Genomic DNA, 14,306 nt, shown 5'->3' with positions numbered 1-14,306 from the left:
TGCTTCGCTGTGACCAAGAGGGGAATGTCAATCCACATCGACATGAATGACCGAACATTGTCATCATTCAACTTTGCACACAGACTGATCCCTAGATATCATCCGAGCTTGTCGGGGTGTAGAGGGTGTGTATGCAATATTCTTCGATCAGTCAACTATGCCGTATGTACCCTAATGTTTTGTGTATCTGACTTCTGATCATCCATGTTTTGCTCCCCGCTCGAGGTCAGTGCTTAGTGATTTTGTTTTCTTAATCAAAGTTGTACCAATTGATCAAGAGAGTTGTGCGAAACCTTATTCACCTCTAAGACGATTCAACTCGACTGAGTTCGGTGGCAAATCAACCAACCTTTTAGTCACAATGTTCAGGTGGAGAGATTGTCTAGAAGGACATATATTGATAGGCTTACTAGCCAGTACGATAAGCTGGGTTTCATTGTGAGTGACAATCATCTGTCAATCGTATTGTTTGATATATATTGTCCATGCCATCATGAAGAATGTCAAGCTGATTTGTCGGCGTGAGGTAGGACCTTAGTGACCTTCTCCACACCATATCTCAAATCAATCTATTTCCTTACGATCCCCACACCCGAATTGTATTTTGGAAGTTATGGATATTGCCCGTCGGATATATCGGGACCAGAGCATTGTGTAGGATCGCAATTGGGGTATGGAAAACCTGGAGGGGAGATTACCGAGTGGTTGACTAGGACGATGATTCTCTTCGGATTGGGTGAGCTTAGCTTTCGGTCTGGTTTGCCCTCTCAATGATGTGAAACATGGCTACATATGAAGTGATGGAAGGCGAGAAGATGATCATGTATATGAGATGATACGATGATTGCGGTCTCATCAAGCAAACATTCAAATAGATTCCCCATCACTCGTCACAATGGTCTAATGATTCTCACAGGAGTAGAGACGAGAGAGCTGATTGCTTTCATTCCATGATTATCTCACGCAGCTGCACTTTTCATGCTCCTAGCTTGGATAACCTTGATCCTCAGTTTATTGAGAGTAGGTAAATTCATGTGGAACCCGGTGTATTTCAGGACGACAGCTGTAAGTGGGTAAGAGGTAATCCTCTGATGAAACCATCTGCGATACTGTAAGAATCTCAGAGTGTCTTGTCGACCCGAAATCTCCATCTCGAGTCTATGGAAATCTGACTGAGAGATCATGTCACTGACGATCCTGGTCTTCATCAGCTCCTCGGCTCGCTCATGGCCATCCTCGCCGAAAGTTTCGCTTTATCTTTATTCGTAATTGCTCGAAGAAAGTATAACGACGAAGGTATCAGAGCGAAATACGGTGCAGCATTGTGGTTGGGTTTAGTAGGTGCGATAAGTGCTTTCTTAGGGTAAGTCAATCATTGTTCATCATTGTTACAATATATACCATTCTCTTGTGTAAAGTGAATTATTGTATAGTAGTATCGTTCGTTATCGATCCAAGTGGCGTTGCTGATCCTGGTTTTTTTGGTATTCCCGTGTCCTTCTATATCGTAGCGCTGCCATTGGTGGTCCAGCCTATCAGGGCAATTATATGTATAGAGCGGATAGGAGACAGGCTTATAATGTTTGAAGGAAAGTCTGGAGAGGAATATGGAGATTCGTGGATGTCATGCGTTAGCAATATGATCGTTTATTAACATTTTATTGGATTTCGTGATGACAATAACGCCAAGGATATATATATATATATATGTACATGTTATGTATCTCTGAGTGATAGACATATTTAACGATGAATGTTGGTTCAAGTCACCAAGTTAAGATGGTTAGAATCAACTCATCAACAAGATCATACTTTGAGCTTCGGTGTGCAAGTGCAGTGGAATGAGTGAGTGCTAGTCAAAGATGAGATGCATCTATCTTTACGATCCAAAAAATACAAAAGCAAAATCATCCAACAAAGAACTATTTACTTGATGCAAATTGAGATGTCAAAGAGTAAATCAACAAATCATGATCGTTCGAACCAATTCCCGAGGGCAGAATCGCTTAGTCGAAAAGACCGAAACCCATGTCATCGTCGGATTCCTCCTTCTCCTCTTCCTTGGCGGCGGCAGGAGCGGCTTCAGCAGCGGCTGACTCGGTGGCAGCGGCGGCAGGGGCAGCAGCAGCGAAGGCTTCGGGGTTGGCAAGGTATTCCTTGATCTGTATAATTGGTAAATACAGTCAGCGAACATGTCCATGTAGCAAAATAGATCATACGATCAAAAACAGGACTGAAAAGTGAGTGTCAGAAGATAAAGCGATAATGTTGAGTCCATCGTCGACTTGTCATTCAATCATCCGCGATTAAGCCAGATGGAAGAATGATCAAGTCTAGGAAATCTCCAGTGGATTGAGAAAATTTACGTTACATCGTGTCAATGTGAATGCGATGAAAGATGGAGAATGATAGAGGAGAGTTCGACAAGTCATGGTACGGAACGAAAGGATCCGACTCACCTTAGCAGAACCCTCGAACTCGTAGTCGGTAGCGAGCGAGACGTTGAGGATGTTCTTGTAGGAGTTGACCAAGGAGTGCATGACGGAGGCGATGGTGGGGTAGTTGGTAGCGAGGGAGATGGCGGCGATGGTCTTGATACCAGATACGAAACCGTCGATGAGGGTCTTCTCCTCAATGTCCAAAACGGAGGAAGCGAAGACAGCACCGTTGTCGTAAACTTGAACAACGGTCAAACCGTAGGTGAAAGGAGAGATGTTCAACATGTTCAACAAGGCGGTTTCGGAAGATCCAACTTTGGTACCGGCAGCTACGACCTGAACGTCGTTGACGATTTCAATGGTACCTCTGGCGATCTTGGTGGGGATACCCAAAGCTTGGAAGAAAGAGGTCTTTCCGGGTTCCATACCGGTGTTACCGGCTGGGACGTACACGTCGTTGGGAGCGATGGCACCGGCTCTGGCAGGAGCAGCGACCTTGTTGGCAAGGATGACTTCTCGGATTTCCTTGAGATCTTCACTGGTGAAGACGAAACCGACGTTTCCTTTGATGTAAGGCATGAGCTTTTCGAATTGAGGGAATTCAGCGAGTAATCCTCGGATGGCTCTTCGGACCATGGTGTTCTTTCCCATCAAGACGACAGCTCGTCCTCGGAGAGATTGTCGGATCATGTGGAGTTGTTGAGAAGAAACATTGTCGATGTTGACAACGAAGATTGAGGCTATATAGTAATTGGTTGATCAGCATGGATTCATTCGCTAACAGATGACATTCCCTCCAATATGCTAATTATCTAACTGTCATTTGAGCATATACCCAGCTATCCATGACAAACCACCCTTGATGTATACTGTTCTGAATCATTCCACATAGCCGAAGGACCAACTCACGGTATTGCTCAATAAGAGCTCTCAACTTCTCAAAGTAGATTTCCTTGTTGGCTCGAGTAGCACCCATTTTGACTATCTATGTGGTTGATTTTTGGTTGGTTGTCGTTGAGGTTGAAAAGTGATGACTAGCCTGCCAATTGATCTCTTGTGCGAGTCAGAAGGATGTTTAAAGACTAATCTGGTTGATTATGGATGAGGAAGGAGAGAGAGAGAGAGAGAGAAAACGATGTATGTATGGTGATGAACGATGGATTGGTGGTGGTGAGCACTACCATAGTAGCCATAGTATGCAAAAGTGAAATTTCGTGGAAATGTTGAAAAGCGGAGTTATGCGGCGATATGCCAAGTGTGTATCGACCCAAGATGTGTGTGGCACTCTACCCCCCACTTTGACACATGGCGTCTGTCTTTTCAGCGAAGACAGGATAGGATATCAAAGATATTTCAGACATTTCATTGCTACCAAGATATTCATAGACTCGATATCATCGTACACTTACCAACTCCCATCCCCCTTCTCCTGGCTCATCAGATCAAAAGCAGGAGCTATATACCCTCGGGATGGGATGCAGTGTCCAACAAACCTCAAAACCTATGTCTTTAGGTCAATATTCCTTCCTTACTTCTCTACCTCCACTTCCCCTTCTGCATTCTCTGCACGCCAATACACCACAGCGGCAGCGGCAGCGATCGATCAGTCTACATCAAGCCAATGTCGCCTCATACGTTCACGCTCCACAGCCAAAGATGTCAACAAACACCCAACGCCATCATCCTTCTACAACAGATCAATATCAACCCTTCAGCAAGTCAGAGGACATGATCCACCGAACATCGACAAACAGACCATTGCCCAGAGACGGACGAGAGCTTACCTCGGTCTTCCACACCAGGATCATACCAAGGGAGATCAGCTCTCCAGTCAAGCTCAGACGAGCGTCAGGGCACTCGAGAGGATCTTGCAGTCATATAGATGCAATGGAAGTGGACCCAAAGTTGGGAGCAACAGCAAGGGAAAGGCTCGAGAGGACATTCTCGAAGGTGAGTGGTTACTCCTTTCGCTTAATGAAGATGATCAGGGACGAATGGCTGACATGTTCTTCATAGACGGGTCTACTTTTAACACATATATCCAGCGGGACAACGTCTCAGTGACACCGGAATTGACGCCTTCATCGTCATCCTCTCAATATCAACAGCCACCTCAGAACACCAGTTCTAAAATCTCAACCGTACAAGAATCCATCTCAGATATAACGCCACCTCTCTCATCGACCACGACATCCTCACATCTATTATCATCCACTCAAAACAATTCTCTCATCACTTCTTTTCCTCCGACAATCCAACGACTTCTCTCGGCTCGTCTATTCCGACTGACAGTATTCCATATCCTCTCAACTCCAGAATACGCGACAGATCGTTCAATCATACTGGGCATAGCAGGTCACTTGGAGCAGAAGGGTGCAGGTAAATTAGCAAGGCGGTTAAGGAGGGGGTGGGAGAATAGTCGGGACTCATCGGTGTCTACCAGTGACACTTCGGAGGAAGGAAAAGATATAGATGGGAGTGGTAAGGGACATATATCTAAACTTCGCTTATACTCCGAACCCAAATCCAAGGACAAATCAGAAGAACGACTACCGCCAAATCACTGGCAGATCCCTATCGTACCACCTTCAGAACCTTCCTCGAATCCAGCCTCCAATTCAACCAAAGAAGAACGTCTGACGGAATACTACAATGCTCATCTTGAATTTCAACTTAAGAATACATTCTTTTCATCGGAGTCAACTCGATGTGTCACATCGTCCTCAAGACCAAAATTGAATGACTGGCCACATGCCTCGACCAACCTGAATCAACTCCGTAAGTTGTTGAGCACGATCGACAAGCTAGAGAGAACGAGGGGGTTCAAACCTGATCGTAGGACTGGGAATCTGATCATTGGATGCTGGTTAAGGTCTATGATACCGTCCCCATCGTCTCATAATGAAGAAAAAGAGGTACAATATAGAGAGTATAAAGATAGATATGGGAATATCAAATTTGCTAGAAAACAATCGAGCGATAAAGGTAGTTTGGGTGTAAAGGAATTAAGAGGGCTGTTCGAGCTGTTAAGCAGGATTATCGTATCGACTCGGACTCGAAGCATCAGCATCAAACCTACTACTCCTCACGTCGAGAACATATATACGGATCACCCCTCTACCCGATTCACCCATTCTTCATCGCATTTATCCGATAGATCTGCAAATCCAGAGAATATGAAGGAATACGAACAGATTGTTCGTCCATTTGGTAAGAACATGATTAGATCCATGAAGAACCTGGGTGATTCGAAAGGGGTGAACATGGTCAAGCAGTGGATGAAAGAACAGAGGGATGTGTTTTTGAAAGATGGAGATCAATAGGCGAAGTCGATAGAAAATGGTATGATTCCATCTGAGATCACGTAGGAAACAAATTTACTTTCACGACAAACCATAGCGATTCTTCTCTCGCTCAATTAGCATTAGAAAGGAATTGTGATATTGGTGTTTGGTCAGCATATAGCATTGTGTCATCGATGACAGGCATAGTGTATATCTTATATGTATCAATATTGCATTTGCATTGACATATCGACCCATCCTCATGCCTTATTATTTGATATGAACTCGAGCTTGCTGATACAAATAACCAAGAGTTGCAACTGAACTATATATAATCTGAGTGACCCTCTCTACCTTTTCCATTTCATTCCAGATGACCTCCAAGATCTTCCCTTTTCCCTTACAGTTGATACTTAAATCCGGTTTCAATCTGTAAACTCGTTGGACCATGTTTACCCATATCCTCCCCTCTTTCAATCTTCCTATTTTGATTTCTCAAATACCTATACGTAAACGCAGCCATGAAGATCGCACCAATAGCAGCGGCCAGGTCTACCGCAAATGCAGTGACGTATCTCGGTGAGTTATAATAGAGGTACGAAGTCCAGATATTGGGTGTGTTACAGAGAGCATTGATGAGAGCGTAGACGATGGCTCGTTTGATAGCTGGTCCAGTCATTGATGAACTGATCCATGATAAAATGACGGTCGAAGCGGAATAGAAGCCAGAAGGTAGTAAACACATCGCTACGTATCGTGCTGCAGTGTTTGTGGTTGATACAGCAATGATATTACCGATCACGACGAAGCATATGGGAATGATAACGTGAAGAGTACGTTCGTTCTTCTTGTCTGAGTGCCAACCGTTGATGACAATTACGAAACAGCAGATGAGGTAGGGTGGACAGGTGATGGCGAGAGTGATAGTTCGGTTGAATCCTAGACCGTTGACTACGACGGGGAAGAAATTCGTAACTGATGCAGCGATCTATCAAAAACCAGCAAAAAAAGAAGGAACTCGTCAATATCTATCACGTTGATCTTGCAATCTTGTGGACAACTTACAAAATCCAATTGTAAGACCGCACAGAGGAACCAAGTTTTGGGATCAGTAACGGCCATCTTAAAAGCTGCTCCGACTGTAACTTCGTCTGTGGCGTCCTTTGATGATCTGTCCATTTGTAATCTGTACACCAGCCTATCTCTCTCTTGAGGTGTGACCCATCGTACGGTCTCGGGAGTGTTGGGTATGAACGTAGCGAATATAGCCGCGAATCCTACTGTCATTACTCCCTCTACGATGAACAGCCACTGTTCATGATAACCAAGATCAGTCAAAACCCACTGATTAAGCGAAAATAAACATGAACGAAGAACCGGACTCACCCTCCAACCTTCCAATCCATGAGCACCGTCGAGCTCCAAGATAGCCAAGGCGAACAGTCCACCAAAGGCATTACCAAGTTGACTACCCGCGTAGAAGAGGGCAGATCGAAGAGCCATTTGCGATTTGGTGTAAAAGCATGAAACCAGGAAGATGGCTCCAGGCAGGAAAGCAGCTTCTGCGAAACTATCAGAAGGTAAAGCGTCAATCAGCATTTGTCGACATGAGTTAGAAAGTATGTACTCACCCTAAAATGGTTCTGCAGACGGCCAGACCAGCAAACGAGTGAACAGCACCGGTAGAAGCTGATATAGCACCCCAGATACCACACATGATACAGATATCTACGTCATATGGGTCCAATCAGTATGTGCACACACTATATGCGAGAGCTCCTAAAAGACACTCACATATACCAGGATAAGAAATTTTGGCAATCAACATATTCGATGGGATCTGCAACGAGACGTATCCAGCGAACAAAACCGCTACAGCCGTGTTGTATTGAGAGGTGGTCATGTTGAGATCATCGGTTATTCCTGCTATTTTCGCTGAACTTATATTTTGTCTATCGAGGTAGTTCCTACAAGCGAACATACATACAAATCATGTCAGCAAACCATATCAACAATCACATCGTCGTGAACGCGAAATCCAAAACCATCATATTGCTGTTACGGTAAATTGTGATGACTTACAAGATATACAAAGCCATCAAAACAGGCATCATCAAAATATCAATCTTCTTTGTGATCTTCTTATCTAACACCTTCAATTCTTCGAAAGATAAATCCTTGATCGAATCGGGACATTTCACAGCCAAGTGTCGATCAACCTCATCGTGAGGTTTGAGCGGTTCCTCCGCGTCTGGGTCAATCACCTCGAATTGCTGGGTAGCAGGCTTGAGGTCTTTGGCTGTTGGGTCGTAGTTTTCTGTTGCGGATGACATCTCGAAATACACTCAGAGATAAGGCGAGTCGATTTGTACAATGAATGGAAATTTACAGATTGAATAGCAACAATGAACAAAAATAATAGAATCCAGAGCGACCGTCAATAAGGACAAAGTGGACGAGAAGAAAAGATACAGTATCAACCTCTTGACTCTTCCAATCTATTTATATAGATAGGTGGTTGGATTACGAGTATCCCCCATCGCATTCTCCAGGTAAATGGCGGGGTTTCTCATCCAGCTTAACCTCTCTCTTCGTTACAATTTAATCGTTATCATTCATTCACCCTTCACCCTTCTCCGCTATCCCCACCCTTCCCTCCCGATTCCCCCACTTTCACCCATAAGGAGCCATGTGCACACCCAGAAAGAAATAGGGTAACGTAACCCTACGTTTCCCTACGTTTTGAGGCTTGTTACCGGCGGTTCCGTTGGTGCTGTTGTTCCCCCACTCTCCAAACTATATTGCCGCAACCCTGAATGACGTATGAGTCCTCCCACCGTAGCTTTTTATCGACAAGGTATGATTGGTTAAAAATACCTTTTGACACAGATGTGTAAACATGTTCCCCTGTTCCCTTGTCTCTTTCCTGATTCAATTTAAGCACATTTGTCTTTTGTAGCGCTTCACTTCTCCGAAGTACTTCCAGACAGCACGGCTTGGATCGGTATATAACGGGTCTGCGAAGTGAATGGGGTGATGGAATCGTAAGAATGCCGATGCCATCTCTTACCCATCGTCCGTTTAGGCATAAGTAAGCGAGTGACCAACAGGTAAATGGTGAATTGAGTCTGCACTTGGTCTAACCACTTCAGTCTACTTGTAGTAAGCACTTTATCTATGCATCCCGAAGTGAATAGCCGAGCCTATCAATGTCTGAACCGACCGGTATCCCACTATATGTACGATATGATCTACATGAATCCCAGAATGAACGATATATACAAAAAGAATTGAAATAATGATGATTTCTATATCACAATCACAAGATCTACTATATCACTACAATCTAGCTCTATTAGATGAAGAGCTCTTGAGATATCCAACAGCGAGGTCTGACACTTTAACAGCTAGACCCATTGAATTCTGGAATCTATTTGTTCATCACACAAAACCAAGTCAGCTCCTATCCCATTTCCACACCATCCTTGGACAAGTGGAAGTGTACATCACTTACCCAGCACCGCCCACACCATAAGCATGAACAACCGCGACTTTCCTTCCCATATCATCATTTACCGTCGTTGGATTGATGGAGGTGAAACCTTTTTTACCAATCTGTCGATGTTCCAATTCGACCCTTGCTCCACCTTCTCTAGCAGGTCTTAATCCGACATTATGAGCTATCACTTCGATGTCCCTCCACGAATGACCGTTGGGTCCAGCTAGTCTCGGACAAAGGTTATAACAGTCTTTCAAGATTCGTTCGGCCTCCTTGAGATCTGCGCAGGTAGACCAGTCGCCCACCCTGTAATGACCACCTAAGACGACATGGCCTTCTGGTCCGGGACGGGGGATAATATACGCTGCTTGAGGTGGTGCTTCTGCGGTGAAAATAACACAGCGGGTACATCAGCATGATCCTCGTAGTGTATGGTGCGAATGCAAGACAATGTAGCAAATGAAATAACGGGGATCCAAGTGGTAGTGATTACGACCAATCTCGAGAGAATATTACACCACTCACTAGCAGTCTCATCACCTTCCTGACCCTTACTGGCAAAGAACCCTTCGACGTGAAATATCTGTTCCTTGACCCAAGGAGCTTTAACTAACACCGTCTGACCTCGTGCAGGATACACTTTATCATCTTCCACACCAATTAACGACCTAGCTCCTAGACCTGTGGCATTGATGACCAAGTTGACTCTACCGGTCGAAGGGAGATTATAGGCCTCGTCAAGAGATGAAAGTCGATGTCGGATAAGGGGTACACCAGATGAACGAAGTTTGTCGCCTAGATATCGAGTGTAATTCGGTGCGTGCAGACACCATGTCTTGAAATTGGTTGCGTATGGTTTACCACCCGGTAGAGGATTTGAGGGCGTGGCTTCGAGGTCTCTATACTGTTACATATCATACAATGGAAAGTGAGTTGTAGCCTATAGTAGAGATATACGATGACTCACGTCAGTTACCAAATCCTTATACCACGGTTTCTCTTCCTCCTTTTTCTTTCTACTATAAACATCCCACACTGGTATCTTCTCACAGAGATCAGGTCTTTCCTTGGCTACTTTTTCCAACCCTTTATAAGTGATCTCATCCCAATCCGACGCTGGATCCGATCGACCATTGGCAAATGAATACCAATTACATCCTGCCCATGGACTAGCGAAACCTATACTGTTGGAATCGTCCGCTATGTCCCTTGCTACCACGGCTACTTTGATTCCTCGATTATGAAGTTCGAGAGCGATGGATAGTCCGACGACTGAGATGATACAGAACAACGAGAAGTTAGTCAGTGCTTAGAGATCAAGATACTCAGTGCTAGACTGCAGGACTCACCTCCTGATCCGATGACTACAGCGTCGTACATTGTTGCGATTGTCGAAGCTTGGTGGATTCGGTTCTGATTCTGAGGTGGGATATGGAAGATGCGAGGGAGGGGAGGAAGGGGCTAGGAGGTGGGTGATATAGACTGGAGGTACTGATACTCTTGACTCGATGTTATCTCTCTCTATCTCTATCTCTATCTCTATCTGTACATGTTGATATTGATAGACCGAGTCAAAGTCGGATATCCCGGTAACTTGTGCATCCCATCCAACAGCATCATGACGTGGACATAAAACACACATCCCTTTCCCCCCTCAGGGGATCGAACCTTTTGTACAAGCTAAGGGATACACTCGTAGGGTTGTCGTGTGGTTACGTAACCCTCCTTTCCCATTGAAAAAGTGACCGATGTTACCTCCTCCTTCCCTGTCCTCCTCCCTCCTCTCATTCGCTCTTCTTGCCAGTGGGTGTCGTCTAGATCGGTCTATTACGAGTACCTCTTATATCACCAGAGCAGATAACCATGCACCACCCCCACTCACACCAATACGACCACAACCATAACCATAATCGTCATATAACAGCCGATATGACAAGTAAGAGACCGTATCCGAGTCAAGATCAGGATCATCAGCAACAAGAACAAGAACAACATCATCAACAACAGGATTATCAGAATGACGAAGACAACGATACCCCTAAGAGGAGATTGGGTAAAGTGGATAGAGGCAGAGAAGCGTGTAACGAATGTAGAAGACACAAGGTGAATCCATCACTGGTACTGTCTGTCCATGTGAATGTCACTCGCTGAAACCACTACAGATCCGATGTCATCCTCATCCCGATGATCCCCAACATCTCTTCCCCTGTTCAAGATGCGAGAGGATGAACCTCAGTTGCGAATTTGCAAAACATAATAGAGGTAGGAAAAGGAAGAGACCGTGAGTGTTACAGTGACAGCGCAGTACTAGTATCCTACTGAATATCTGATTTCCATGATAGACTCCCTTTACTTGCCGGTACAACAGTTTCTGAAGATCAGCCCAATTCCATCCCTGCACGATCCTCTTCCTCTATCACTCTACCTAGCTCAAATCCCAAATCGAAATTACCCAAACAAGAGGACAATCATCCTCATTCATTTGGTGATCCTCGATTCCCATTCATCTCCAATGAACCTGATACGCACTCTCACTCGCGATCGAGCCATCACGCGAGGATAGAAGATGAATTCCGACCTTCAAAGGGTATCATGTCATTGAGGCATATGGTGGGAGAGGAGAGCTCAGACGATGTATCAAGCGATGAGGGTGATAATGGTGCAGATCAAGCTGCGGACAACTCTGCCAGACTCGGTGATTCGACGGGTAAGAAAAGCGCAAATAAAGGTAAAACGCCAACAAGGGGTCCAGAATTGGTAGATGATCCGATAAGAGCTGGATTTGTGGATGAAGTTGAAGCAAGAGCTTTGTTCCATCTGTGAGTGGTAGATCACCATCTGTCGTCAACTTGACAATTCACTGCGGGGTAAGATACTAATTATACCACTCCCTTCTTCAGTTTCATGACTCATCACAATGGACCATTACCAATGCTCGATCCAGCCATACACACCCACGACGTCGTGAGAGAACAGTCACCATTCCTATATACCGCAATCTGTGAGTCCAATCATCCACCTTCCTACATCTAACCCCCTGCTTACACAGTTTTATCTCGGACCCAAGTGTGCGTAACCTCCCGGTATCTTTCATCGTTATCACCTAATACAACGGATGGACCCAATATGTCACCCGAATCAGCTCAATCGGTACATCAGCAGATCTTGGTCCTTGCAAGGGACCACATGACTTGGACTTTCGCAGAGGCTATTACAAGTATCGACGTCATCAGAGCTATGGTGATTCTGACGATCAACAAGGAGCCTGATGACGATAAAGCGGGTTATCATATGAACCGAGTAAGCTTTTCATCGATATCACATCGTAGTCTCTTGCTGGGTAAGGTCTTCTATATCCGTCGAAGCTGATGATTAGCATCGTCGTAGGCTATCCTCGCTGGCCGAGAGCTGGATCTGGGAAGAATCCCGTCCGTAGCTGAGATGAGTCGAATGAATGAGGAGGATCACCGAAGAGCACGCATGAAGCAACGAATCTGGTGAGTAAAAGTATTCGCGTCGGGAATGCAAGATTGATCCGGATATAACCCAAATTTGCTCAGGTTATGTCTCTTCATTGCCAATTCCATTTTCAATATGCAGTTTCAACAGCCCATGTTGATCTCGCAATCGGATCCCTTGGTTGCAACCGCGTGAGTCCTTTGGATCGTCGTACATACCTCTGATCGTTGCTGATGAGATGCTTTGAATTATTGCAGGCATCACTGGTTGAAAAGGGCAAGACCGGACACCGTCCTCAGAGACACTCAGTTGGTATGCTCCGTAGAACTCCGTCGAAAATTCCTGAAATATCGCGATCTCCTCGTTGGTTGCATACCAAACGAACCTACTTATGCGAGTGCTCTATCGCTCAGTATGTTGACGAGGACGATGAATCAGGATTGGGATATAAGCTGTGAGGCTTGGATAAGAGATATTATCGATGGTGAGCATTGTATTCCTCTTTTGCATGTTACAAACTTCTGACATGATTCTGTGGTAGTTGGCGGTACATCGAACAATATCAACAAACCACGAGTCTGGACCGCAGCCCTTCGACTCAATTTGAATCTCCTCATCGTCAATCAGACGCTTCGCCTTCTGCCACAGGATCACATCGATGTCGGTTCACCTTCGTCCATACCAGCGTTCAACCATTGCTTGAACGCCGCGACGACTGTCTTGTTGAGGATGGAAACGCTGGATAAGACGCAATTGACTTTTGCTTCCGACACGTTCCTGCATTTTGCATTGTACGCTGCGACTTTGCTCTCCACCGTGAGTTAATGTTTACCAGTACTATAACATCACCCAACAACATCAAATTATAACAAGGGCTAATTCACCTCTTCTTGCAGCTCTGTCGAGGTCAACATCCATACAAGTTCGAAGCTCCGGAGATCGAGCACTGTCGACGACTCATCACCAAAGTAGCTGATGCCCTGGATGCCGCTTCTGCCTATCCGTCCGATTCACCCACTTTACACGCATGGTATCTTCGTCGATTATGCCAATTACTCCCTCCGCCGACTACTACCCCTATTCCATCTGGACCACCACTATCAGTCACATCTTCCGATGCCCCTTTGCCACCCCTCACCAATGTCCCTACCTACAATCCGATCATAGACCCGCTCTTGCAGAATGTCACTACCACCATGCCGGTTGATCCTGCCCTCACGACGGTGATCGGCAATGAACTTGATTTCTTCCTCGGTGATTTCCCTTGGGTAGGATTAGGTCTGGACGCAACGATAGGTACAAACAATAATCAACTTGGACAGAGTCAGAATCTGGGCACCACGTGGGACCATAACAGTACCAGCAACAACAACGATCTGATAGGAATGTTCGGTAACGCTCATGCGCATACTCTTGTGAATGGTCACGGAGGAGCGAATCAGATGGGCTTCACACACAACAACCAACCAGGTCCAAATCACGGTGGTAACTTGAATTCATATGCTAACACGCATCATCCATTGCCACTCGAGATGCCTTATGGTAGCGGTGGAGGGATTGGCGGTCATATGGGACCGGGAATGGGCATGAGCACAGGTGGAATGGCTTTTAGTCATGTTGTCTGAT

General features: G+C 45.3%; 6 protein-coding genes across 6 annotated transcripts; 3 read left to right on the top strand and 3 right to left on the bottom strand.

The window, feature by feature from the left end:
* Positions 1 to 361: 361 nt before the first annotated feature.
* Positions 362 to 1,587, top strand: V865_000032 (uncharacterized protein; the record flags this gene model as incomplete). Its single annotated transcript, XM_066223864.1, has 5 exons — positions 362 to 438; positions 531 to 736; positions 968 to 1,065; positions 1,212 to 1,363; positions 1,512 to 1,587. The coding sequence occupies 5 exons, from the start codon at positions 362 to 364 to the stop codon at positions 1,585 to 1,587; spliced, it is 609 nt and encodes a 202-aa protein (XP_066079961.1).
* Positions 1,588 to 2,006: 419 nt separating this feature from the next.
* On the bottom strand, positions 2,007 to 3,414 carry V865_000031 (uncharacterized protein; the record flags this gene model as incomplete). Its single annotated transcript, XM_066223863.1, has 3 exons — positions 2,007 to 2,162; positions 2,460 to 3,178; positions 3,348 to 3,414. 3 exons carry the CDS (start codon positions 3,412 to 3,414, stop codon positions 2,007 to 2,009), a joined length of 942 nt encoding a protein of 313 aa, XP_066079960.1.
* Positions 3,415 to 3,913: 499 nt separating this feature from the next.
* V865_000030 (uncharacterized protein) lies at positions 3,914 to 5,761 on the top strand (the record flags this gene model as incomplete). Its single annotated transcript, XM_066223862.1, has 2 exons — positions 3,914 to 4,388; positions 4,455 to 5,761. The coding sequence occupies 2 exons, from the start codon at positions 3,914 to 3,916 to the stop codon at positions 5,759 to 5,761; spliced, it is 1,782 nt and encodes a 593-aa protein (XP_066079959.1).
* Positions 5,762 to 6,122: 361 nt separating this feature from the next.
* On the bottom strand, positions 6,123 to 8,055 carry V865_000029 (uncharacterized protein; the record flags this gene model as incomplete). The annotated part of the gene is made up of 6 exons (XM_066223861.1): positions 6,123 to 6,710; positions 6,788 to 7,033; positions 7,109 to 7,292; positions 7,354 to 7,450; positions 7,517 to 7,689; positions 7,805 to 8,055. 6 exons carry the CDS (start codon positions 8,053 to 8,055, stop codon positions 6,123 to 6,125), a joined length of 1,539 nt encoding a protein of 512 aa, XP_066079958.1.
* A 1,006-nt stretch (positions 8,056 to 9,061) lies between these two features.
* On the bottom strand, positions 9,062 to 10,601 carry V865_000028 (uncharacterized protein; the record flags this gene model as incomplete). The annotated part of the gene is made up of 5 exons (XM_066223860.1): positions 9,062 to 9,152; positions 9,237 to 9,603; positions 9,747 to 10,125; positions 10,189 to 10,493; positions 10,571 to 10,601. The coding sequence occupies 5 exons, from the start codon at positions 10,599 to 10,601 to the stop codon at positions 9,062 to 9,064; spliced, it is 1,173 nt and encodes a 390-aa protein (XP_066079957.1).
* A 549-nt stretch (positions 10,602 to 11,150) lies between these two features.
* On the top strand, positions 11,151 to 14,305 carry V865_000027 (uncharacterized protein; the record flags this gene model as incomplete). The annotated part of the gene is made up of 10 exons (XM_066223859.1): positions 11,151 to 11,324; positions 11,384 to 11,502; positions 11,564 to 12,040; positions 12,122 to 12,222; positions 12,289 to 12,521; positions 12,609 to 12,718; positions 12,782 to 12,871; positions 12,938 to 13,164; positions 13,222 to 13,496; positions 13,577 to 14,305. 10 exons carry the CDS (start codon positions 11,151 to 11,153, stop codon positions 14,303 to 14,305), a joined length of 2,535 nt encoding a protein of 844 aa, XP_066079956.1.
* Position 14,306: the final 1 nt, after the last annotated feature.

Source organism: Kwoniella europaea, chromosome 1, assembly GCF_036810445.1.
Source record: "Kwoniella europaea PYCC6329 chromosome 1, complete sequence".
NCBI lineage: Eukaryota > Fungi > Basidiomycota > Tremellomycetes > Tremellales > Cryptococcaceae > Kwoniella > Kwoniella europaea.
Note: the sequence above shows the minus strand (reverse complement) of the source record. Positions and strands in the feature narration are given on the sequence as shown.